The 23685-nt window shown below is 55.8% G+C and overlaps 1 protein-coding gene and 1 pseudogene across 2 annotated transcripts in view; both read right to left on the reverse strand.

Annotated features, from left to right (window-relative positions):
- Nucleotides 1-3125: 3125 nt before the first annotated feature.
- LOC114222071 (allatostatin-A receptor-like) lies at nt 3126-4020 on the reverse strand (annotated as a pseudogene).
- A 426-nt stretch (nt 4021-4446) lies between these two features.
- Nucleotides 4447-23685, reverse strand: part of RAB44 (RAB44, member RAS oncogene family) — a 34845-nt gene continuing 15606 nt past the window's right edge. Inside the window, exons 4-14 of one of the 2 annotated variants that reach the window (XM_028120598.2) lie at nt 22933-23107; nt 21475-21621; nt 20710-20800; nt 20221-20316; nt 18157-18344; nt 16005-17470; nt 13650-13731; nt 12443-12557; nt 11245-11346; nt 9616-9692; nt 4447-8028 (exon numbers count right to left, since the gene is read on the reverse strand). In XM_028120598.2, the coding sequence (XP_027976399.2) occupies nt 7938-8028; nt 9616-9692; nt 11245-11346; nt 12443-12557; nt 13650-13731; nt 16005-17470; nt 18157-18344; nt 20221-20316; nt 20710-20800; nt 21475-21621; nt 22933-23107 (2630 nt within the window). In that variant the 3' untranslated portion in view covers nt 4447-7937. Of the gene's footprint in view, nt 8029-9615; nt 9693-9873; nt 10844-11244; nt 11347-12442; nt 12558-13649; nt 13732-16004; nt 17471-18156; nt 18345-20220; nt 20317-20709; nt 20801-21474; nt 21622-22932; nt 23108-23685 lie in introns of those variants that run through there. The other variant, XM_028120599.2, reaches the window with a different exon arrangement.

The raw sequence follows: 23685 nt of genomic DNA on the forward strand, positions 1-23685 counted from the left end.
GGCCCTTCTGCCTTCTGGGACTCAGAAGTAGGGCAAGAGGGTTGACCAGATGGTCCCAGGTTTGCCTTCAGCTCTGGTGTCCTGAGAGTCCATTCATGCCATGCCCAGCTTCCCCCGTCCCACTCCTCAGCAGTGTGACTGCTTACTCCAGGCCGTCTTGGCCCTTAAGGTCACCCTGTTCCATCCTGTCACCTCAAGTCCACCCTAGTCCTTCAGCCTTGGGCTCTGGTGTCTGAGCCTAAGCCCCTGCCTCTGCTGTGGGGAAGGTGAGAAGGGTGATCTCACCCCCGGGCCCACCGAGCTGCCCAGCCTTTACCCACACAGGGAGCAAGTCGTGCATGTGCGCCCCTCCCGCAGCATGGGGCTCCTCAGCCCACTCCACATCCCATGCCTGGGTGGACACCAGGCCCCCTCTGTCCGCTGCCCCACACCACTTCCCTTCCTGTCATGCATGATGGTGGTGTTTCTACGCTGTCTGGTCCTGTGCCCGTCTCTGAGGCAGTCTCTGTGTGGAATTTGCCTTAAAACTGAAGTAAACTTGGTTCTTTTAGTAAAGTTCCTTGTTTTCCTTTCTCCTGTGGAAAATAGCAAATGTGTTGCTGTTTGACAGGGTCCGGGTTCTCCTCGCTCTCTCTCTCTCCCATTCTTTTGTTCGATAAGGATTTCCCGAGCAACTACAATGTACCAAGGCCTGTGCTGGTGACTTGGGATGCAGCAATGAACAAAATGCAGGCCCTGTCTCCACACAGAGCTTACAACAGACACACAAATAAGACAGGGTAAAACCCAGTAAGCACATAAACAAATAGGTAGATAACCTAATTTCAGGTGGTGGTAAGAGTTACAAAGACAGGGGCGCCTGGGTGGCTCAGTTGGTTAAGCGACTGCCTTCGGCTCAGGTCATGATCCTGGAGTCCCGGGATCGAGTCCCACATCGGGCTCCCTGCTCAGCAGGGAGTCTGCTTCTCTCTCTGACCCTCTTCCCTCTCGTGCTCTCTATTTCTCACTCTCTCTCTCTCAAATAAATAAATAAAATCTTAAAAAAAAAAAGTTACAAAGACAAATAACAGAGAAGAAGGGGCTGGAGAGGGACAGGGTGGCATTTTAGATGAGGTGGTCACGGAGGGCCTCTCTGAGGAGGCGAAGGTTGAGATGAGCCCTAAGGAAATGAGAGAAGGAGGCAGGCTGGTATCCAGGGCAGGAGGGCTCCAAGTAGAAGGAACAGTGAGTGCAAAGGCCCTGAGGTAGGAGCATACTTCATGGCAAGGACAGCAGGGAGGCTTGTGCTGTTGGAGCTGTGTTAAGAGGGGCGGGGTGGGGGGATAGTTCAGGAGATGAGATTAGGGAGGTGAAGAATCCAGAATGCATAGAGCCTTGTAGGCCATGGTAAGGGCTTCAGCATTACTCTGAGTGAAACGGAGCCAGCTAGGAGGTGAGAGAGGTGAGTAACATGATCAGATTATTCTCGAAAACAAGTAGGTCACTTTATTGCATTTGATCACTCATTGACTCATCGCTCCACAAGTATTTACCGAGCACCAGTGCCAGGCTCTGCTCAGGTTTGAAGACACTGATTCACACACGGTTGCACCCTCTGAGAGTGACCCCTACTTTGGAGCAGTGAGCAAGGAAATCCTACCACCCTGGGCTACCGATGCCAAGCCCGTGGGAGGGGCCAGGGTCTGTGGGCACCAAAGGGGCGCTCCTGGCACAGCCTGGACGACTCACGGGCCATGTGCCCGGGATGAGCTCCTGCTCCTGTGTTCGATGGGACCATTCCTCTTTCCTTGCGGGGTTAGTGTGTGGACAGACTGCGGGGCCTAGAGATATGCCCACGTGAAGTGTGTGACGTGTACAGATGGGAGGCACTTGAGCACAATAAACACCACCTCTCTCCTCCTGGCCCCTCTTCATATATAAGTTGCTGTGGCCATTAGAGCCCAGGATCACAGGGAAAGGGGACTTCTCCTTCCTCTGGGCAAGCTCACAGTCAGATTAGCCCTCCAGCCAGCCATTCCCATTCTGCACATCACAAGAAATTTGGTACTAATTATACCAAAGTTTGGGACTTATTTACTTCTTATGATTTTATGGTAAATTAGAGCTGATTCGTGGCTGTCCCTACAATTAGATACCCCTCTGACTTGCATTCTGGTACGCTCTGAGTGAGAACCGGGTGGGGTCATAGCTTGGGAAGAGGAAAGTTCCCAGAACCAATAACCCATTTTGCCTCACCTTGGGCACCTGTGGGAAAGTGTCGAGAGGAGATGCCCACCTGGCAGGGGAATCAAGTCTCAGAGACGCTGCTGAGTGCATCTTTACTGTGCTTGACACTGTGGCTTCTCTCCTGGCTTATTTCTCAAGGTGTGTTCCACAGAACACTGGTTCTTTCGCATGGATTTTGGGAAACTGCCTACTCTGAGCCCATCTCAGAGAACCCTAATGGCCTTTAGGGTATTCAAGGCTCTGTAAGTCCTGCAGCAAAGAGACCGGTTTTGACCATGGGGACAGAGAGAGGGAGAGGGAGAGAGAGAGAGAGAGAGAGAGAGAGAGAGAGAGAGTGTGTGTGTGTGTGTGTGTGTGTGTTTAGCTGTAACACTGTTACCAAGCAGAACATGTTGTCTTGGGACTTTAAGTAAAGACAATCTCCCTGGTTCCCAGACTAACACAGATTCTGAGGCCTGTTCCCAGGAGGCCAGAGGGAGGGCCTAGAGTTTGGGAACTTCTCAGAGGAGATGGGGTAGGAGAGGTGGAGACCTTCAGTTGCTCAGGAAAGAAGGAGGGGGCGTGCCACACTGGGAAGAGAAACCACAGAGAAGAAAGGAGGGCGTTCAGAAATTCACAGCTCCAAGGTTGACTTTGTATTCCCTTGTTGGGCTGAGAGGTGTGTGTGTGACCGAGCTAGGGGAGGGCAGGCAAAGAAGGGAGAGGTCCCTGAAAAGCTCTCCTGGCCTCTGGGCCCCCACCCCAGCTGCAGCTGTCTCCTCCCCTCACCCCCATTCGCTCCCCAGGCCTTCAGGATTAAGGACCTGGGCTGTCATTCTCTGGGTCATTCCTTTACCCACTTCTCTGCCTTTGGAATCCCTTTACCAACCTCTTATCCCCTCACCTCAAATGCTCCTGAATTAATAAAAATAAGATGATGATAATAGTAAGAGTAAGCAGAGGATGGGGCTGACGGCACAATTGGAGCAGGCCAGGATGGTGCAGAGGCTGGATGCCACGAAAGCCACCAGCGTGGCAGGCCGGCCACCCACGGCTGCCACATAGCCCAGCACGGAGCAGGGCCCCCACATCAGCACAAAGATCACCAGCTCCACAAGGATGAGCCCTGTGTTTTCCCGGTGCTCCTGGAGGCTCTCCCCCCTGGGACCACGAGGCTGTGTCCACATGAGCCAGCCCACATGGCTGAAAGAGCAGCCCAGCCCGCACATGCAAGGCGGGAAGGCCAGGTTCCCAGCAGGGTGAAGTAGCAGGAGGTCTGGGCTGGGCTTGGACGCAAGAGGCAGGCCCGGACTCCTGCTGCCCCCCTCCTGCACCACCACGCTTTGGAACAGCCAGGTGGGCAACGACGCGGCAAGGCCCAGGACCCACATGGCCCCATGGAGCAGCAGGCGGCGCCCTGGCCAGCCGGGAGGGCCATATCAGCCGGGCGACGGCCACGTGGCGCAGAAAAGCCGTGGCCACCATGCCGTAGAAGGTGCAGAACGCGGTGGTGCTGTTGGTGGCCCAGCTGGTGGTGCGGATGACAGGGCTCAGCCACCAGTTGGGCCGCAGGAAGCTCAGCGGCAGCATGGGTACCACGCAGGCCAGGAATAGCAGGTCGGACAGCGTGATGTTCACCATGAGGCTGGTGGTCAGGGCGTGGAGTGGCCAGGAGGCGCCTGGGTCCCGGGCCGCCACCAGCAGCATCAGCCCGTTGGCCAGCAGCCCCGCCAGCAGGATGAGGCCGCAGAGCCTGGAGAAGAGCCGTCGGGGCAGTTGCTGGGGTGCCGCCGTGAGCCCGGCGGCGGTGAACATGGCCTTGGGCTCCGCCCCTGTTCCAGGCTCCCGCTCCGGACACACAAGGACAGTGTCGAAACCAGCCCGAGGGCCACCTTCCTCTTTCCCTGGATAGCCCCCCTCCTTTCACAGCCCCCTGCATCCCGTGGGGGCCCTTGCCGGGAGTCAGTCACTTGAGACCTCACAACAACCCGACCGGACGGCCTCGGTCAGCGCCCCGGGTTCGAATCCCGACTCGGCTACTTCGGAGCTCCGTGACTTTGGGAAAGTTACCCAGTTTCCCTACCTCGGTTTCCTTAACTGTGAAAAAGGAAGGAAATAAAATAAAACAGATGTCAACTGCTACAAAGGGGGGTGGTGCAGGTAATTTTCATTTTCCTCTTTGTCATTTATTTTTACAATTTCTGCAGGGAGAACAAATTGAATTTGGGGTGTGTGTGTGTATTTTTTAGATTAATTTATTATTTATTTATTTAGAGAGTTGGGGGAGGGGCAGAGGGAGAGAAGCGGACTCCCTGCTGAGTGCAGAGCCCGATGTGGGTTTGATCTCAAGACTCAACGCAGAGATCATGACCTGAGCCAAAATCTGGAGTCGGATGCTCAACCGACTGAACCACCCAGGTGCCCTATATATATATATATATATTTTTTTTTTTTTTTAAACAAAGCCTTGCCTGCCTATGAAACAGGCAGATATTAATTTGAGGTTCAAGCAAGAAGGTGGATATGCAGGGGCTTTGAGAAGGCGTGAAGCCCCTGTCAGGGGTTCCCAAGCTTGTCTGCACAGTGGGATCACCTGGGGAATTTCAAAAATACTAATCCACAGGTCCCAACCCAGGGACGGGATTTGGCTGGTCTGGGCTTTGGCATTTTCGAAAGATCCCAGAGGACTCTCCAGGGCAGAGCAGCCTGCCCTCTCTGGCTGTGCTGGGCTGGTTAGCTGGCAGGGTTGGGGGAAGAGCTGCACCCCAGCTTCCTCCCCACCCTCACTCCATCCTACAGGCTGAGGACATGGGGAGCTCCCGATTGAGGGGGTCAGGCTGAGAAACGGGGTCTAGACATCCCAGAGTTAGCCCAGGGGCCAGTGTCTCCACCTGACACCCCACAAACCAGGCCAGAATCCCTAGCTTTCTTGGGATGAAACTTGCCCATTAACTCAATAAATAAATATTTATCGGGCGCCTGGGTGGCTCAGTTGGTTAAGCGACTGCTTTCGGCTCAGGTCATGATCCTGGAGTTCCGGGATCGAGTCCCGCATCGGGCTCCCTGCTCAGCGGGGAGTCTGCTTCTCCCTCCGACCCTCTTCCCTCTTGTGCTCTCTCTCATTCTCTCTCTCTCAAATAAATAAATAAAATCTTAAAAAAAAAATAAATATTTATCTTCCTATAAGAAGGCCCCTAAGTTCGTGGTGAAGCTTGTGGCTGCTGGGGCCTGGGTTCAAAGCCCCGCTGTACCACTTTCTAGCTGCGTTGACTGTGGACAAGCTACTTATCCTCTGTGCCTCATTTTCCTCATCTGTGAAGTGGGGATAAGCAAGCCCCATCTCCTAGGGTTGATGTGAGGATTAAATGGGGTAGGACAAGTTAGGTGCTCAGAATAGTGCCTGGCACGAAGTAGGTGCTTTGTAAATGTGGGCTGTTCGGCTCCTGCCCACCCTCAGCTCCAAAAAGCTCTCTCCCCTAACGCCTCTGTCCAGGCTCCATTTTGTCCCCCTGCCCTCCCCTTCTCACTCCACATCCTGAGCCCTATCAGCCCAGTCTGGCCCTCCTTATCTTAATCAGCCTCAAGCTAAGGTGTGACCAGAGCCCCCGTGGCAGACATGCCCTGAGAACTCACCACTTGCCTGGAAGTTCACTCTGAAATCTACCTTGAGTCCCTCCTGCTGCTCTCATGTGCATCCTGCTGCTCTGAGGTTCCTGGGCCCTGCTTGCTGACTTGGGGGCCTCTGACATCAAGCAGGGCTGGCGGCCCCTCCACAGCTCTGCTCTACGCAGAAGCTGGATCTTGCCAGAGAAAGCTGAGACGGTTCAGGGCAGGTGTGTGGTCCCTTCTCGCACCCCACCTCTAGGGAACCTGAGCCGGCTGCCCACAGCTGGGGCAGAGCTGAGATGGGAGGGGCGGGCCCGGGGGACACCTTCAGGTCCTCCGAAGGACAGGGGGGACTCTATCCGCTCTACTGGCTCCCCCAGGAATCACACCCTGCTTACCTGCCTCATTAACTCGCTGGCCTACAGGGCAGAGCTGTCGGGGCCTGCCAGGTCCCCAGACCCCAGAGAGAGCCATTAGCAACAGCAGGACCGGCCCCCCCACCCCCGCCCATGGCCAGGCATCACTCACTCCAGCCCACCTCTCCCTGTCTGTCTGTCTTAGAACCTACTATAGCCTAGAAACTGCTCAGAGCAGGGGGAGGCTTGTGGGCTGACAGAGAGGATCCAGGAAGGGAGAAGACATTGGGGATAAGAAAGAATCAGTGAGGGACGCCAGTAAGAGAACAAGCTGGATCACAAAATCATCCTGCATATTGACTAGAGGCTGAATGGGGTCCATTAGGGCACCTGATCCAACCTCTGGTGGCTTCTGACGCCTGAATCTTTTCTACCTTGCCTCTTGCCAAAGTGTCACCCGACTTCCCCTTGTGTGCCTCTAATGACAAAGAGCTCACTGCTGCAGAGGCATCCCTTTCGGAACTGAGCAGAGGGATGGGGCAAAGATTGGAGAATGATTAAGCCAGTCGGAAGGCTCTGTCTTCTACCTCCTGCCCTCTCTCTCTCTTGCGGTCTCTCGCTCTGTACCTCTGTCTCTCGAACAGTCTCTGCTTGTCTCTCTGTGAAACTGGAGTTTCCTCTGATTCCCCAGTACTGAAGGATTACTTGCTCAGGGTCCTGCATGCACCGGGCTGCAGGACGTGGTGAGCATCATTGCGGTTGACAGTTAAGATGACAGGGACAACAGTTGCAGCAAACGTACATGATGGAAGACAGTCCAACAATGAGGGGCCATCTCTCAAAGCAGCCTCCTTAAGGGCACTGAGGACCCCAGCCCAGCTTATAGCGGGCAGCCACCTTCCAGGAGGCGAATGGTAGGTGGTTCTGGGAACTCCAACCAAAGCTCCAAAAGGTAACCCGCGAGTGATCTGAATCTAGTTTCTCTGCTGCTCCGCAGGCCACAGACCAGGGCAGAGGGCTGCACCAGGTGACATCACGACATTAGAGCAGGGGGTGGGATGCCTGACTATGACCCCTTAGAGGCAGGTCTTGGGGAAAGGGAGTGGGGTTGGGGCTCAGGGAGACGGGGGGAATAGGGCCTATCAGGGGCCATCGAAACACTGCTCTTCCTCAGGAATCAGAGTCTGCTCGGAAGAGACTTGATGCTCGCAAACAGGTGGTGAGAGAGACAAGGCTCACGAGCTTCGCAGGCATGGAGCAGTGGGGCTGCTTTAATAAAGCGTCTCGTAATTAACAGGTTGCAGCACTTAGTAATCAGCCCCAAAGCAAGCTCCTCGGAAAGTTTCTTTCCCTCCCCGTGACGCTTAGTTTTATTTCGCATTATGTAAGGAATACCCAGGCATTGCAGAAGATCTAGAAATAAAAATACATATAAAAAGGGCAATAACACCCCCACACATTCACCCTATGATTTTACCCCACAGAGATGTGTGGCCAATAATATGGTGTGTTTTCCTTAATTCATTTTTGACTTTTTCTTTCTTTTGAAAGTTTTAACCACCACCCCCACTACCCACCACCCCCTCAAATCCTTCTTCAGAGTGCAAAGGGCAGCCTTAGCACAGCCCCTGCCCTGGGATCCAAGTCCTGACCTGAGGGGGATTGTCCTGAACTTCTAAGCTGGCCATCTCTGTCATGGCTGCATCCTGGCAAGGTGGGGCAGGAAACCCCAGGGGTGGCTGTCCCCCCACCCCTGGCTGGGCTGGAGGGTCAGAAGCAGCATTCAGCTCTCTTCTGTGGCCTCTTGGGGGTCACCTCCACCAGTGAGTCCTTCAGGCGGTCCTCCTGCATCTTGAGGGCCCTGTATGATGACACCAGACATCAGTCCTCTGTCTCCCCTTCCAGGGGCAGCAGGGCAGGAAGGGGCCCGTGGGTGCAGCTGTGGGGCTGGGGGATTGAGCACCCCGAGCTTCCTCTCTTCCCCCTTGCCCTGCCCTTGCGCTGCATCCCACACGGCACCCGAAAAATGGGGCCACGGAGACTTTGGTCTTCTGTCTCTTTCCTAGCATTCTTTCCAGCCTCCTGTGCACCAGGCACTGTGCGAGGGACTCTGAATAGGACAACGAAGCCAGCATGTCCTTGTCTCGAGAGATGAGGAGCCAGAGAGAGAAGGGGCCATCAGAACCCAGGAATGAGGAAGCACACAGAAGGACGTGTCCTCGAAGGTCCTCGAAGGAGGAAGGAGGCAGTGTCAGAGCTGAGACCAAGCAGTGGAGAAGGGTTTGCTAGCAGCAAAGAGTGGGGGGGGGGGTGCATTCCGGGCAGAGGGCAAAGGCTCAGTGAGAGGCAGAGAGCTTGGGGGTTGGGGAAATAAAAGAAGCTCATTCATTCATTCACTCATGATATATTTACTGAGTGCGGACCACTGCACTGCCGAATCACAAAGCCTAAAGACTGGCCAGAAAGAAGCCTTGAGGCTACAGGGGTTCAGGGCCCTGGGGGCCTGGAAGCCACATTCAGGAACTTGGGCTTTTGTCCTGAGGCAAAGGGAAGCTGTTGAGCAGTTGTCCATCAGAGGACATCACGGCGTGATCAGGTGAGCGGTTTCGCAGACTCACCCTGGCTGCTTTGTCGCAGAAGGGGCTTCCAGGTCGTCTGGCCTAGGACCCCTTCCACCTTACTCATTTCCTTCATTCATTTGGCTCCCGTTATGTGCCAGGCCCTGGGTGTGGAGGGAGGGGGACCAAACAGACCTGGCCCTGCCCTCCTGGAGCCACAGCCTCCGGGAGGAGGCAGCCCCCAACCGGGAGCCGGACAGATGCACACATAATTACAGTTTGCCCAGAAGGGCTTTGAAGGACACAAACAGGAAACAGGGATCCAGAAGAGTGGGGGACGGAGAGTGGTCAGGGACCGCCCCCCTGAGGGGCTGAAGCTGAGCGAGTGAGTGCGCATGTGTGTGCGTGGAGACCGGACCTCCGACGATGAAGGCCATTCCCAGGCGTTTGGATGTTATTCTAAATCTAGTGGAAGTTGGGGCACCTGCCTGGCTCAGTCGGAAGGGCATGAGACTCGTGATCCTGGGGTCATGAGTGGGAGCCCCACATTGGGTGTAGAGATTACTTAAGTAAATAAAGAAAAATTAAAAATTAAAAAAACCCAAATCCAGTGGAAGTGACTAGAAAGTGGAGAGCAGGAAGGTGACCCTCTGCCTCACCACACTGTGCAGACGAGAAAGCAGGCTGAGGCTGAGAGAGCGTGTGAGCCTCTCAGGAGGCCACACGGTCGGCGGAACTGGTAGAACTGGACTCAGACTCTCCGCACAGTGCTTTCTCTCCTTCCCTCTGTGGCTTCACGGGGCTTCCTCAGAGTGGGCCTTCCCTTCCCACAGGAGGGCTCTGGAGGCTGCCCAGGGGACTCTGGGTGGGGGGCAGCGGGGGGCACTCACCGGGCCAGGTTCACCACGGGCTCCAGGATGTTGTGACCCAGGGCAGCGCTGCACTCTCCAAAGGAGACCCCCAGCTCCTGCAGGCAGACAAGGGTGTGGGGGCCCTGGGAGAGCCCTCTGAGCGCCCCAGCCAGCCCTGGTGGTCTAGCCTAGCAGACAGAGCCCCACCCAGTGCGCCCCTGGGCCAACCCCGAATGGGGGTGGGAGGCAGCCCCGCCCCCTACGCCCCCCCCCCCCCGCGCCCCCTCCTCCGCGCTGGCCACCGGTCAAAGATGCCACCCTGGAGACTTTCCACAGCCCTCGCTCGGAGTGATGGCGGGAAGCCTATGTCCCAACTTGGAGAAACGTCCCTTGGGGACATTTTAAACTGTTAGTTATGCTTTTTTGATTTCAAAAAAAATAAAAAAAATTCAGCTAGGGAGGGGACGGAATATTAGAAAATACAGTATTCAAAAAGTGTAAGAGCAAAATATAAACCCCTCCTGTTAGCGTTTGATATATATTTCCGTCCTGTTTTACAGAACCCTTTTCCTGGAGGCGAGGGGGCTCCACATCATCGCACTGTGGGATTAAACCCTAGGAACCCGGGGGCGCAGGCAGGCCCCATGGAGTATCAGCAACCTCGCAGGGTTCAACCCAACCTAAACCCTGGCTTGCAGCTGTTCTTCTGAGTCCACATTTCATTGTGAGCATTTCCTCCACGCCCTCGGACATTTTTCCGGCAGGATTCTTAATGGCAAATGCTAGCCTCTCACGTGAACCTCCACAACTTAACCACCAACTGCTGCCAAATGTTTGTTCTTATAAATAATGCTGTAAAGAACATCCTCATATAAACATGCTTGATTATACATTATACGTGGGTATCCATTATGCTATTCTCTTAGGGATTATTATTTCTGATTCTTTCCTTAGGATAAATTGCTAGAGGAGGAATTACTATGTCAAAGAGATGAGCCACTACATTTAAGGGGGAAAAAAATCCCGCCAACCAGGAGCCACAATGATGACCTCATGATTCTGAGAAAGGAGAGAAGGGGAAAGAAATACAAGATGGAAATGCCGAGAGGGGCTGTGGTAGAGGTGGGGTAAGGGCTGGGTTCTTTTTTCCTTCCTTATTATTCTCCAGAGTTTCTGGAATGTGGTCAACTTCTATTCATAAATAAATAGTATCCACTGTCTGCTGGTGGGGCTTTTGATGCAATCTTGCCAGGGAAGAATTTGGGTCCTAAGATAGAATAAATTAGAAGGAATGTTCTGTTAATTAGAGACCAGAGAGAAAATTCAGATTTGATTGGGAATTTTAAGTGAAGCTTTTAAAACGTTTTTTTTTACTCTGACGATATTTTTATATAGGTCAGAATGTTGTGTGGGGATCTGCTAATTCAACGTGAGGGTCAATGTCATGCCCGCTGAGACAGCCTTATGTTTGGGTCTAAGAACGGGGGGGGGGGGGAGGCAGAGGGGGCCAGGTTGCTGTCCACTCTGACCCAGCCTTTGGCAGGGCAGGGGCAGAAACGGGCAGTGGGTCCTTCTCAGTTGCCCAGGCCAGGGGGACCTGTTCACTACCCTCCAGGGAGGGGTCTGTCCAGTCCAGGCTGGGTGTGGGGCTGATGTCCAGGTGCTCACCTGGGCCAGTTGCTGCCCAGCCTCAATGGGCACCTGCCGCTCCTCCTCACAGTCCATCTTGTTTCCGAGGAGAAGGATGACCACCCCGTCGGCCCCTGATTCCTGCGTATTGAACACATGCCCTCAGCCACACATGTTGAGGGCCTGCTCTGCCGTGCTAGGCCCTGGCTGGATTTGGCCCTGCCCTCCAGGAAGCTGACAGGGTACACACCCCCTCCGCCGCCTTTCCGTGTCACACTCACTCCACACCCTTCCCCCACCCATGACATCTTCCCTTCAATCTACAGTGAGTCTGCCCTTCCTTTCTGCCTGCAAACATGTCACCCATTTTCCAAGGACAGCCTCAAAGCTGCCTCCCCCAGGAAGCCTTCCAGGATTGTTCCTGCCCATGCTCCTCTCTTCTTGCCTGTGCTGAACAGCCCAACGCTTGATTACACAGGCTGGCTTGGCTCATTTCCTAATTGTTTCATGATGACGACAATGACGACTAGCTTCTGTTTACTGAGTGCTTACCACATACCCAGTGTTGTCCTAAAGGCAATTTTATCAATTAATCCTAATAACTGTATGAGGGAAGTTGGAAAATTGAAGTTCAGAGAGGTTAAGTCACTTGTCCAAGATGACAGAGTTGGGGCAGGGTAGTTGGGATTCAAACCTAGGTCCTGTCAGACTCAGAGCCCAGCCTCCTTCATTCATTACCTTATCTTACTGCTTTTGCTTCTCTTCAACTAGACTAGAAACTTCCAGAGAGAAGACAACATGTCTTTCTTCATACCCCTCTGCTGTGCTAGTACATACTGCAGAATTTCAGTATATATGTCTCAGTTGAGTACATGGGGGAAAGAACTAGAGATGTGTGGACAGAGGAATTGTCACCTAGAGTAGTACTAGACTTGCATTATCCCCAGGCATTAAGAAGACATCACCGAGCTGCTGTATACAGGAAAGAAATGTTTGGGGGATAAAGGAAGCAGTTTGTTTTGGAGGCTGTACTATGTGGTTGTGGTTTCTTCCTATGACTATGCTCCCAGCTCATCCAGCCACATGCCTTCAGTGGGTCATATCACCCACGTGTCTGTCGTGTCATTTGTAGTCCTGGGGAAAAAGGGGGCGTGGGCAGGATACAAGTTCCCTCTTGACTCCACAAACCGGGGCCAACCCCAACAGCCATCTGCAGGTGGCTACGATGGCTGCTTACCCAGAGACAGTCCAGCCAGTAGCGCACGTGGGCGAAGCTCTCCTGGGAGGTGATGTCGTACATGAGTACCACTCCATCAGCCTTGCGGAGCAGCTGCCGAGTCATGCTGTGGTACCTGCCCAGACAGTCTGCGTGAGACTGGGCCTGGTGGGCGGACCCCTCACCCTGGCCTCTCCAGGCCTCAGCTACTTCATCCGCAGAGTGGGAGAATTAACGTTTCCTGCCTCTAAGCGCTTCCTACAGAGAGTGTGCATACGGCAGTATGACTGTTGAATAGGTAACAGTGCTCATGGCTAGAGTTTCAAAAGGTACCAAAGAGTACCCAGTGAAAACTCTATCATCCCCCTCCCCCTTTCCCAGTTAATAAAATGTCTTGGGGGCACACCTGGGTGGCTCCGTCGGTTAAGCGTCTGCCTTGGGCTCAGGTCATGATCCCAGGGTCCTGGGATCGAGCTCCATGTCGGGCTCCCTGCTCAGTGGGGAGCCTGCTTCTCCCTCTCCCGCTCCCCCTGCCCCTCCCCACTCATGCTTTCTCTTTCTTTCTCTCTCTTTCAAATAAATAAATAAATAAATAAATAAATAAATAAATAAATAAAATCTTTTAGAAAATAAAAACAAAATGTCTTGGAGCTGTTTCCCCATTGGTGCATAGGGAGAGTCCACAGTCTTTCTTTGTGACTTCATAGTATTCTACGGATTGTGCAGCTCGGCTCTGACTGATTCAGCTGGGCCACCCGTCCTACTGGTCAGACCGTTCCCGGTGCTTCACCACATGAACCATGCTGCTGTGGACATAAGCCGCTATTACAGTCAGGGACGAGTTTATCAGCAGAACAAATTTCTGGGAGTGGGGCCGCTCGGTCAAAGAAGAGGTGCCTTTTAAATTTTGATCGCTACTGCCTACCTGGAGAGTGGCAGGCCGGCGTTTTCGGAAGGGACAGGAGATCAGGCAGCTGTCCCCTGGGGGCCACGTTGGGATGCTAGGCTGAGGGGCCCCTGGTTCTGCTGCCTCCTCAGTCAGCCCGCTGGAGCTTGGCTCCTCTCTGCCTCCCCGACCTCCTCAGTCCTTAGGGGGGTGGATGCCTTTTTGGCCCTTGGTTGCCTCTTGCCTATGTGGAGTCTTCAAGGTCAGGGCTGCCCTCCATCCCTCTGTGCCTCAGGCTCAGCCCGGGGCCCTGACACCACGAACGGGGACAGTGCCCGTTACCTCTCCTGGCCAGCCGTGTCCCAGAGTTGCAGCACGAAGCATTTGTTGTCCACCAGCAGAGTTTTGACACGAAAATCCACTCCTAGGACACACAGAGCAAGGTCAGGCCTGCCTCCTCATAACAGCCCTGAGCTGGTAGACACTTTTCCACCTGCTGCTGCCCTGGCAGTGGTTGCAACCTTGCCTGCCCCCCACCATGCTCTCCGCAGGAAGTGGCAGCCTGGGGGGCCTGACTCAGCAAAATGGTGAAGCAGAAATTTGTCTGTAGCATCCGCTTCCCTTTATTACCCTCTTTCCTGAACGTCTTAGGAAGCCCAGTGTCTGCAGGAACCTCTGAGCTTATCTGACCCCCCACCCACTCCCGTGATAATGTCCAGCCTCGGCTTAAATCCCCACCGTGTAGTCTATGAACGACTAACAAGTGTGTCTCACCTTTCCTAACTCCGCATTAAGCCCACTGTTCCTCCTCCCTGCCCACCCGCTCCTCAATCCACCCACGTGGTCCCCTATACTGTCCCCCAAACATGTTATAACTTACCCACACAAATCGCTAAGAATATAACGGTCGTCTCCTCCCAAGGAATCTGCTACTTAACAGGAGCAGCCCCAGGGAGAGAGTCGTGCTGAACCCAGCACAGGCTAAAACTTCTGGGGTGAGGCATGTGCCCTGAAGGCAGGAGACCGTGGGTCTGAACTTTGGGCCCCAGCAAGGGCAGGACCCTTAAGCAGATCCTCACTGATCTGTTTCCCTCATCTGTAAAATGGGGATATGGAAAAGCCTGGCCAAAAATGCACATTGAGCTATAACTCCATTGGTTCTGGCTCTGGTCCTCCACCCAGCCCTGTTCTCGAATGCCCGCAGGCTAGAGTTCTTATCGTCTGAGAGAGGGGGTGGGAATGGAGGAGGTGAGGCCGAGAGCAGCAATGTTCTCGACGGCGGAAGCCAGAATCGGCCCCATTGATGGTGAAGCCCGGTGGATGACCGCCGCCAGGGGGCGCCAAACCGCAGCTGGCCCCGGGAACGATGTGGCTCACCCCCCTGGATCCCGGACGCTCCCGGCAGTGCGTGCAGGCTTGTCCTGTCTTTTTACAATTACGCAACCTGTGTTTTTCTTGATTGAATTCTGTGGAACCTTCTTATCACATAATAATGGGGGCAGGTCCGTTAGATAGGGAGGGTTCTGTAAGGAAGGAGGCTTGGAAGATGCTTTGGTGCACTGTAGGTGGTCAGTAACCAGGACTTTAGGTGATTCATAACAGTGGCCTTGCAGACCCTGTGACCCTGCCCAACAGCAGACCAGGCCTGCTATGGGTTCTCGGTTCCCCAGGACACTGACTTTTTAACTGGTTCCCCCGGGGAGGACTCAGAAAAAAATCTGAGAACCCATCTTGGAGCTACTGTTGCATGAAGACTATCATCTACCCACTGGTCTGGCCCTGGTCCCCAGTTGGCATGCACCTTGACGACACAAACACATGGATTCCCCTCCCCCCATCTCTGTGCCTAAGTGGGTCCGCTGTTCATTCCTGAGCTTGCATTTCTGTGGCTCTATACAATGCCAAATTGTCACAGATCCCAAAGTTTGTAGGTAGAGGAGTCTTTGTGTTTGGGAACATCTTATTTGGGGGGCCGCTGAATTAGACATGATCAAATATTTACTTATAATAATAGCAATAAAAATAATATTTATTGAGCCCTTGCCACATGCCAGATATTATTCTCAGAGCTTGACAAGTAGTAACTGACTCATCCTTACAACTATTCTAAGAAGCCAGTACTCTTGTCCCCATTATGCAGATGAGGGATTGGGAGCTCAGAGGGGTTAAGTAATCTGCCCAAGTTCATCTTGCTCATCGGTGACAGAGATGGGATTTGAACTCAGGTATCTGAGGTCCTAACTGACCATACTCTAGAAATACATTCTGTGTAAAATACTCAACTTGCCCAAGGCAACTTCCTGCCAGGGCTTGGCTGACGGGGCTGGGGCTAATCGTGAACAAAGGCAGGCAACGTGGACCCTGCAGTGGCCTGCCCACAAGCCATGTGGGTGGGGACTTGCTTGTTTTCACTAGCAGCCAGTTCTGGCACCTAAATTGCAGGGTGCTTTGTTGATGTGACGCATTATAAGCTAATCAGATCAATGCAGCAAAGCAAATTACCTATAATTAGAGATAATTAGTAAAATAGTAAGATTATGCCCATATAAAATAAAGTCTAATGCAGGGCCTGTGGCCAGGACAGAACCTGCAGCTTCCCTGGGAGATGGCTCTCTGCGGCCCCCCTCTGGCTCCTGGGCGCCAGGCCCTGGGTCTCCCCTCCCTCCGCAGTGCCTTGCTTCCCAGGTGGGCCCTTACCCACAGTAGCTGTCAGCCCGGTGGCGAAGGAGTTCTGGTGCAGCAGGTGCAGGAAGGAGGTTTTGCCCACGTTTGAGTCTCCCAGGAAGATGACGTGGAAGAGGTAATCAGCGTCGGCGGGAGGCTCACCGGCGGTGGAGGACCCTGGGGATGAGGTCGGCGCAGCCTCCGTGGAGTCAGTTCGTGGGTCTGGAGGCCTGTGATCTGCCGTGGGCTCCCTGGATCGAAGGGAGCCTTGTTCTTCTGCACGAGCAGTAGTAGGGGAGGCCGTGGGTTGGGCTTCCAGCTCAACCATGGTGGGGGCGCTCTGCGTGTGCTCCTGGGGCCCTGCTCCACCCCCAGGCTGAGCGCCCTCCTGGGGAGAGTCCAGGGGAGGTGGCTGTGTGCTAGGAGCTTCTGCTTCAGCCTCAGCCCGTGGTGTGTCACACAGGAGAGGAGCAAGCAGATGATCTTGCTGGGGGAGTTCTGAATGCCCAGCTTTCAGGCCATGAGCCTCACTTGACTGCTCTGAACTGAGGTCTTGCCCTCCTTGGCCCACCTGTTTCCTTTCCTTCACCCTGGGCTCTTCTTCCAGACGCTCGTGGGAAAGGGCAGGCAGCCCATCTGGCCCCAAGACCTGGCCATGAGCTTCTCTTGGCCCCCCAGGAGGGCCCTCCTGCACACCCAGGCCCAGCTGGCCCTGCTCCAGTCCCTCTGTGGGAGGCTGACCCACAGGCTCCAGATCCTGGGAGGGTCCACTCGGCCCTAGTGTGAGGGCTCGGGCTCCTGGGGACCCCAGTCCTGGCTCAGGGCCAGGGACGTGTGGGTCCTGATAGAGGGCCTCGCTCTGCCTGGGCCTCTTGTCTGAGACAGCCCCAGGCCCGGGGCTCTTGTCATCTGGGTGGGAAGCCTGGAACGGTTCACTGGGCCCAGCTGGGGCCTGGGGAGTGGGGGAGATTGCCTGGGGAGGGGGTGCATCCTCCAAAGGAACGAGAATTTTGAGGGCAGCTGACACCAGGCTCCCTGACTCCCCAGTTGGGGCCCCTGGGAAACTCCAGTGGGAGAGGGCCTCAGGGCCAGGCGCTGACTCCTCCTTAGGTTCCAGGCTGCGAGGCTGGACAGGCTGCTCTGGTCTGCTGTCCTGCTCATCTGGGCCCACTCCTTTCCCTTCCTTGGCCCCGGAGGGCGCCACAGTGGGGCTCCTTGGGGCCCCGGCCAGATCTGAAGGGGCCTCCTGACCAAGCAGCAAAGCATGTGGCTCTGAGATGGAGATCTGCCTGACTACTCGGGGTGTCTGGGGCCCCGAAGGGGTCCTCGGGGTTGGAGGTGGGCTCCAGGAGAGCTGCAGGGCTCTGCGCGAGGAGGTGTTGAAGTTGCTCAGGAGCTGGTGCCAGTCATCCTCCTCCCCAAACAGTCCGGGCAGGGGAGCCTCCTCAGAGGAGACTGCCTGGACATCTAGAGCCTTCTCGTCACCTGCTCTGGGGACACTAGGAAGGGTTTAGGAAGCTAAGGTCAGAGGAACCTCTCCCAATTGGTAACACCTCACAGGGGACCCCTTTCCCCAGTCTCTGCTCAGGCAGTCCTTCTCACTCTGCATGCACCCCCATTCCTCCCCTTCATCCAATCCTGCCCATCTCTCAGGGCCTATGTGAAGCCTCACCTCCTCCAGGAAGCCTTCCCTGACCTTTCTGGTCCATCCCACTCCTCTGAGCTGTAACAGGTAGAGTGAGTGTCTGCCTGGGATCCATTACTACGCTAGACCGTGTGTGTGCGTGTGTGTGTGTGTGTGCGCGCGCGTGTGCGTGTGTTTGAATCCCAGTTGTGGGACTGGGCACATGACTTTCCCCCCTCTCTGTGCCTTAGTTCCCTTGTCTGAGAAGTGGGCCTGAGCATGTCGGCCTGGCAGGATTGTTGTGAAGTTTAAAAGGCCACAAAGCCACTGGCAGTGACTATGGGCTACAAGACCTGGGATGTCGGGGCAACGGGGAGCTGGGTCAGATTCAGAGACAGTGACAGTTGTGATGGGTAAAGCACCTACTGTGCGCCAGGCACCATGCTAGGCCCTTGTGTGTGTTCTGCGTGCCGACCAGGGCCTCAGAGAACTCAGAGCCTTCCTCCCCCGTTTTCGGGAAGCCCTGCTCCCCACCTTGGCCCAGGGGCGACAGCTACTTGCCTGGGTTCCTCCTCTACCTGCCAGGACGCGTGGCCCCTGGTGGCACTCAGACGCCCCCTGGTCGCCTGCAGCTGCCCCTGCACCTCCTCCAGTCGCCCAGCCAGGTCACGCTCAGTCTCCTGAAGCTGCTGGTTCTCTGCATTGGCCTCCTGGTGGGTGCCGCTGAGGCGGTGCAGCTGGGCCTCCAGCTGCAGGAGGTGGAAATGTGAGGAGGAGGGGAGCCCGGGTGTCCTCCAGGGCAACAACCAGCCTCCGAAGGCCACCATGGGGCCTCAACTCCAGGCTCCTGGAGACCCAGCTTCAACAAAGGATTGGGCAGGGGGTTACCCCTTGTTGGCCTGATTAGCTCCGTTACCTCCCATCCGGGAGACACATTGGAATCGAAGGAACTGGGTAAGACACACAAACTGCCGGAACCACAAGGGCCCAACACATGGACAGGATCACACCCTCCTCTGCTCAGAGCGCTGCCCTGGTTGCTCGTCTCTGAACCCCATCTGGTCCGCAGGGAGCTCCGGAGCCAACAGCAAGGCACAGGACTCGGGGATGGAGTGAGGTGTGAGCACTCAGCAGGGAAGGTGAAGCCCTCACAGTGGCATCCAGTGCCCTGCTCAGTCCCTCCCACCTCATGAGGTCTCTGCCCTCCTCTCCCACTCCCCTCCCCTTCCTCGGTCTGCTCCAGCCCACAGGTCTCCTCGCTGCTCCGGGAGCCCTCACGGCACGCACCCGCCTCAGGGCACACACCCGCCTCAGGGCCTTTGCACTCACTCTTCTCTCCACCTGGACTGCCCTTCTCCAGGTACCACACAGCCCACTCCTCATCTCCTTCAGGCCTTTACTCCAATGTCAGCAACTCAGTGAGGCCTTCCTGGATTTCCCTGTCAAAACCCTCTAGCCCCCTGCCCTGCTTCCCTTCATTCTCCTTAGCACCTTCACTCTCCAGCATGTTATAGATTTTACTTGCTTACTTTGTTTATCATCCATCTTCCTGACTAAGGTTATAACTCTGTGGGCAGGGGTGTGTGTCTCTCACGTTCCTCAGGACCTAGAACAGTGCCAGGCACTAGAAGGCACGCCACAAATAATCGCTGGGTGAGGGAAAGAATGACCTTGGGGGAGAGGCTTCACGTCCGCGGGGGACAGGACAAAATGGCCCCATGTGGAAAGGCCAATCTCCTCCCTTGGCTGATGGGGCCAGCCTCATTTCCAAAGAGCAGCTGCTGCAGAGGCATCTGGAAATCAGCCCGTGTTGGGAAGCTGGGACCAGGTGACAGAGCCAGGCAAGGCAACAGTGGAAAAGGCTCCAGAAACTTTGTCCAGGGCTGAAGGAAAGCTGGTTGCCCTGGTTCCATCAGGTGGTGGAACTAAGATCAGTGGTCCGGGAGTTGAGAAAGGAAGAGATGGTGGGGCAGGGTCTCAAACCCAAAGACTTAGCCACAAAGCCACTGGCAGTGACTATGGGCTACAAGACCTGGGATGTCGGGGCAGCAGGGAGCTGGGTCAGATTCAGAGACAGTGACAGTTGTGATGGGTGAAGCACCTACTGTGCGCCAGGCACCATGCTAGGCCCTCAAACATGGTATCTCTAGTCATCCCAGCAGCCTTCTAGGGCAAGGGTTCTGATCTCCGATTCTCTGATGAGGAAACCAAGGCTCAGAGAGCTTAAAAACCTGCCCCAGTTCACTCAGTTGACAGTGGAGACAAGAGTTGAACACTACCTTATCACTAAGCCTCTCCGACACAGGGACCTCATGTTTGCCCAGTGCCTTCCCGTTTCAATGTGCTTTCCCCTTCATTACATCATTTGACCCAACCAGCCTAGGAGATGCAGTAGATGTGGCTAGTCCCATTTTACAGATGGAGACCTAAGGCCAAGACAAGCGAAGTTATTGCCTCAGATTTGCATGGCTCTTAATTGGAACAGCTGGAATTTGAACCTGGAAATTCCCGGCGGTCCCTCTGCACTCCCTGGCCTCATCTCAGAAAAGGGGGCCCAACCACCCCCATGAATTCTCAGAAGATGGGTGTCAGAGATTGGGCTCCCAGGCAAGCGCTCTCACTCACCTCCCTCTGGCCCTCCGTCAGCTGTTGAAATTCGCGCTCCTTGGCCTCCAAGACCTCCTGCATCTGGGAGCTGAAGGCCAGGTCCCGGGAGTCGCTCTGGCGAGCAGAGAGTTTTCAGCAGCCGAGCTGCTGACTTAGTCCCCGCAAGGCCGGGCCAGCCGGCCCCACACTCCACCTCCACCCAGGCCTGGGGCACAGGGTCCGGGATGCCCTGGCAAGGCCAGGTCTCAGGACAGCTTCCCTGGCTCAGGCCAAGACGTGGCACCAAGATGGAGGCCCAGAGAGCGAGACCTGGCCGAGATGGGCGGGGGGCTGAGGCCCAGCGCCCCCCCCCCACGTCTCTCTGAGGAATGCCAGCCGGGCAGGGGGTGAGAGGGCCTTCCCCCAGCGGCCTCCTGCTGTCCCGCACTGGCCAGTGCCCGGACCCACTACTCAGCCAGCAGAGGGGCCCAGGGCCGGAGTCAAGGGCGGGCTCCCAGGGGAGGCCACCTCGGCCTGCAGCTGCTCCTTCTCCCTGTGGATCTGCTGCTCCATCTCCTCATAGAGCTGCTGGACCTCTCGGTGGTGGTCGGAGTCCCGCCTGGAAGGGGAGGGGGCGGGCCGGGCAGCAGGTGAGCACCCGGGGACCCTGCTGCTGGCGGGGTGGTCTGGGCCTGGGTTTGGAGTCCATCCCACTGCTCACCTCACTCTGCCAGTGGTCACTGACCCCTGTCACCCTGAGAGCAATCATCCCAACAACAGCCCCTCATGCGTACGCCCTTGACGTTGGCCATCCTGATCCCATCATGCTGACTCCTGTAACCCTCACCAAGATATTGGTTCCCGTGGCCCCGTCCCAAGGTCCCAATCGCCCCATCACCCTGTCCCCACTTCCCGCTGTCTCCATTCCCCACCCCCAAACCCAGACCCCCGGGCAAGGCTCTGTCCACGCCCACCCCGGGGTCGCCGCATGCTTTGTAATCTACATGAGCAATGCCCCCGGAGGTGGGGCCCACAGTGGCCCTGTGCCAAGACGCACTGGCCATTCCCACTCCCACTCGAGGCCCATCTCTGTCCTCTTCAACAGGTCCCCTAAGCCATCCCTTCTTCCAGCTCAGCTACGCCCACCAGCTCCCAGGCCTGCCCTGGACCCCTGGCCTCCAGGCTTCTGGAGCTGAGGGAATTCCCCTCCTGCTCAGCTAAAATGTAAGGAGCGCATACTCCATGCCAGACACCAGGTGGCCGCCACCCCCCCTCAACCCCGGCCCCACTCACTTCCTCAGGGTCAGCTCCAGAACCTCCTTGTCAGCCCGTGCCTTCTGCAGGCGGCTGCTCATCCTGGCCAGAAAGCCCTCCAGGTTGCCTGCCACCTGGGGCTCCTCCTCCCGCAGCTTCCCCCACAGCTGCCAGATGTCCGCCTGCCTGGGGAAGGGGGACAGCCAGACATGAGGTATGAGGTGGGACCCAGAAGCAGGGGGGCCCACTTCTCCATTTTAAGGCAACACTCCAAGAGACTTGGGCACCTGGGCCACAAAAATCTGTTTATACCCTACAAGGTACAACTCCAGTTGCCGCCTCCTCCAGGAACCTTTCCCAGAGGTGCCCTCTCCCTTCTTGAACCCCCACAGCACTTTGTCTCTCCATGCCTTGGTGATGAATTATGGCAGGGGGTGGGGGTGGGGTGGAGGAATTGGGAGCCTGACGACCCAGGGCTGCCATCTGCCTTCTCTCTTCTCCCACTCTGTAGCTGTGTGACCTTTGGCAACTCCCATGCCCTCTCTGGGCTTCTTTGTACAATGAGGAGGCGGATACTTGCCCGGTAAGGTAAGGTCGCTGCAGAATGAGACATGCCCAGTGACAGCCCCAGCTTGGGGCCTGCACATGGCTGGCGCTCAATTAATACTGCTTTCACTTGGATTTCATTAAGTCATGAAGACAGATGCCAGACGGCTGAGCCCAGGCCAAGCTGCCAAGGGGGTAACCGGTTCCCCACCACACCCGCCCCCCAGCCGGTACCCTAAGTCCCGCCCGGCGTGCCCTACGACACTCGGCCCCACTCTCTGAGAGCTTGTCCTCACAGAGCCTGTAGGTACCACAGGCAAGGGTGAGTCCCTCGCTGGCTCTAAGAGACCCAGGGGGCCCTGGAGGGGTGTGAGAGGGGCATTTATAGGCAGCGGCCCCCTTTCTCTGGGCCTGAGTGAACCCCATGAGCCCAGAGCCTGAGACGGTTTGGAGGAAATGCCCTCCCTGCCTCCAAACCTGCCCAAACCAGGGCATCGTTGTATCTGAACCACTCCACTGGGGGACCCTCTTTTTCGGTTAGGAAAGGCCCCCTCAGGCAGTCGTGTTTTTAAGAACATGAGTACCCTTGGGAGGCTGATACCCCAACCCGCTAATCCTGCGGAGCAATCATATAGGGCAGGACAGAGAGAGAGCGGGTGGGGGTGGGAGGGACTCTCCCACAAAGACACTCTCCACACGGGCTCATTTAATCTCATAACTGTCCCTGCGATCGCACTGCGGCTGGAAGACAGATGTCAAAGGTTAGGCCACTTGCCCATGGCCAACAGCTAACACGTGGCCAAACCAGGATTTGCACCCAGCTCTACTTGGTGGCCTCCCACCTTGGCACTGTGTCCAGGCGAGTCCTCCGCCCCCGCTGACCTCCCCACTGCCTGCCCCTCTCCCCAGCCCCCCACCCCCCCACCCCCCATAGCGCAGTGCTGGCCTTACTCCGGAAGTAAGTGGCCTGCCCCCAGCTGCTGGATGAAGGCAAGGAACGCCTCCTTCTCCTCAGGGTCAGCCTCCTCTGGCACTGGGAAGCTGGTGGCTGCAGATTCTCTCTTGGAGGACAGTGGCCTCTTTCTGTGGAGCCTGTGGGTGCTCAAGCTGGAGCCAAAGATGTTCTCTGGGGGACAGAGGAGGACAAAAGGCCGCAGAGTGGGGTGGGGCTCAGCCCCCCGATCTCCCATCTGGCCCTGCTCCAGACCTTGGGGAAATAATTATATCTGTGTTGGTCACATATATACAGGGTCACGTTCATGCATTCGTCATATTGTCCTTGGGAATCTACTCAAGGTTGACATTCTGCCCATTTTATGAGCTGTAAATGCAGATTCCTGGCCTCCCTCTCCGTTGTCCCCCAAACTTTTGGAGACTCAGCAGACCTGAGAACGCTGGATGGCTTTGCAGACATTTAAGTCTGAGCTGTGCTTTGCAGGGTCTCGGCAAGGACATCACACCTTCCATTCCCTGGGCGGGCAGGTCAACCCGCATCGAGAAGATCAGTGGGAATATTGTGCTCTGCTGACCTTGGCCTTTTTAGGTCCTTTTGGGCCTGTCTTGAGAAGCTGACTTTGGAGTGGCCCTCCCCAAAGCAGGGCAAAGGGCCTGGGAAGCCCCCAACCACTAAATATCACCCTCTGCTGCTCCCTGGGGCCTGGAATTCCCTTCACCAAAGCCAGAATGTGACTTTTCTCAGGCAGA

The sequence above is a fragment of the Eumetopias jubatus genome, unplaced genomic scaffold, assembly GCF_037043125.1.
Source record: "Eumetopias jubatus isolate StellerSeaLion01/CBP00866 unplaced genomic scaffold, mEumJub1_p1.0 scaffold_6, whole genome shotgun sequence".
NCBI classification, from domain to species: domain Eukaryota; kingdom Metazoa; phylum Chordata; class Mammalia; order Carnivora; family Otariidae; genus Eumetopias; species Eumetopias jubatus.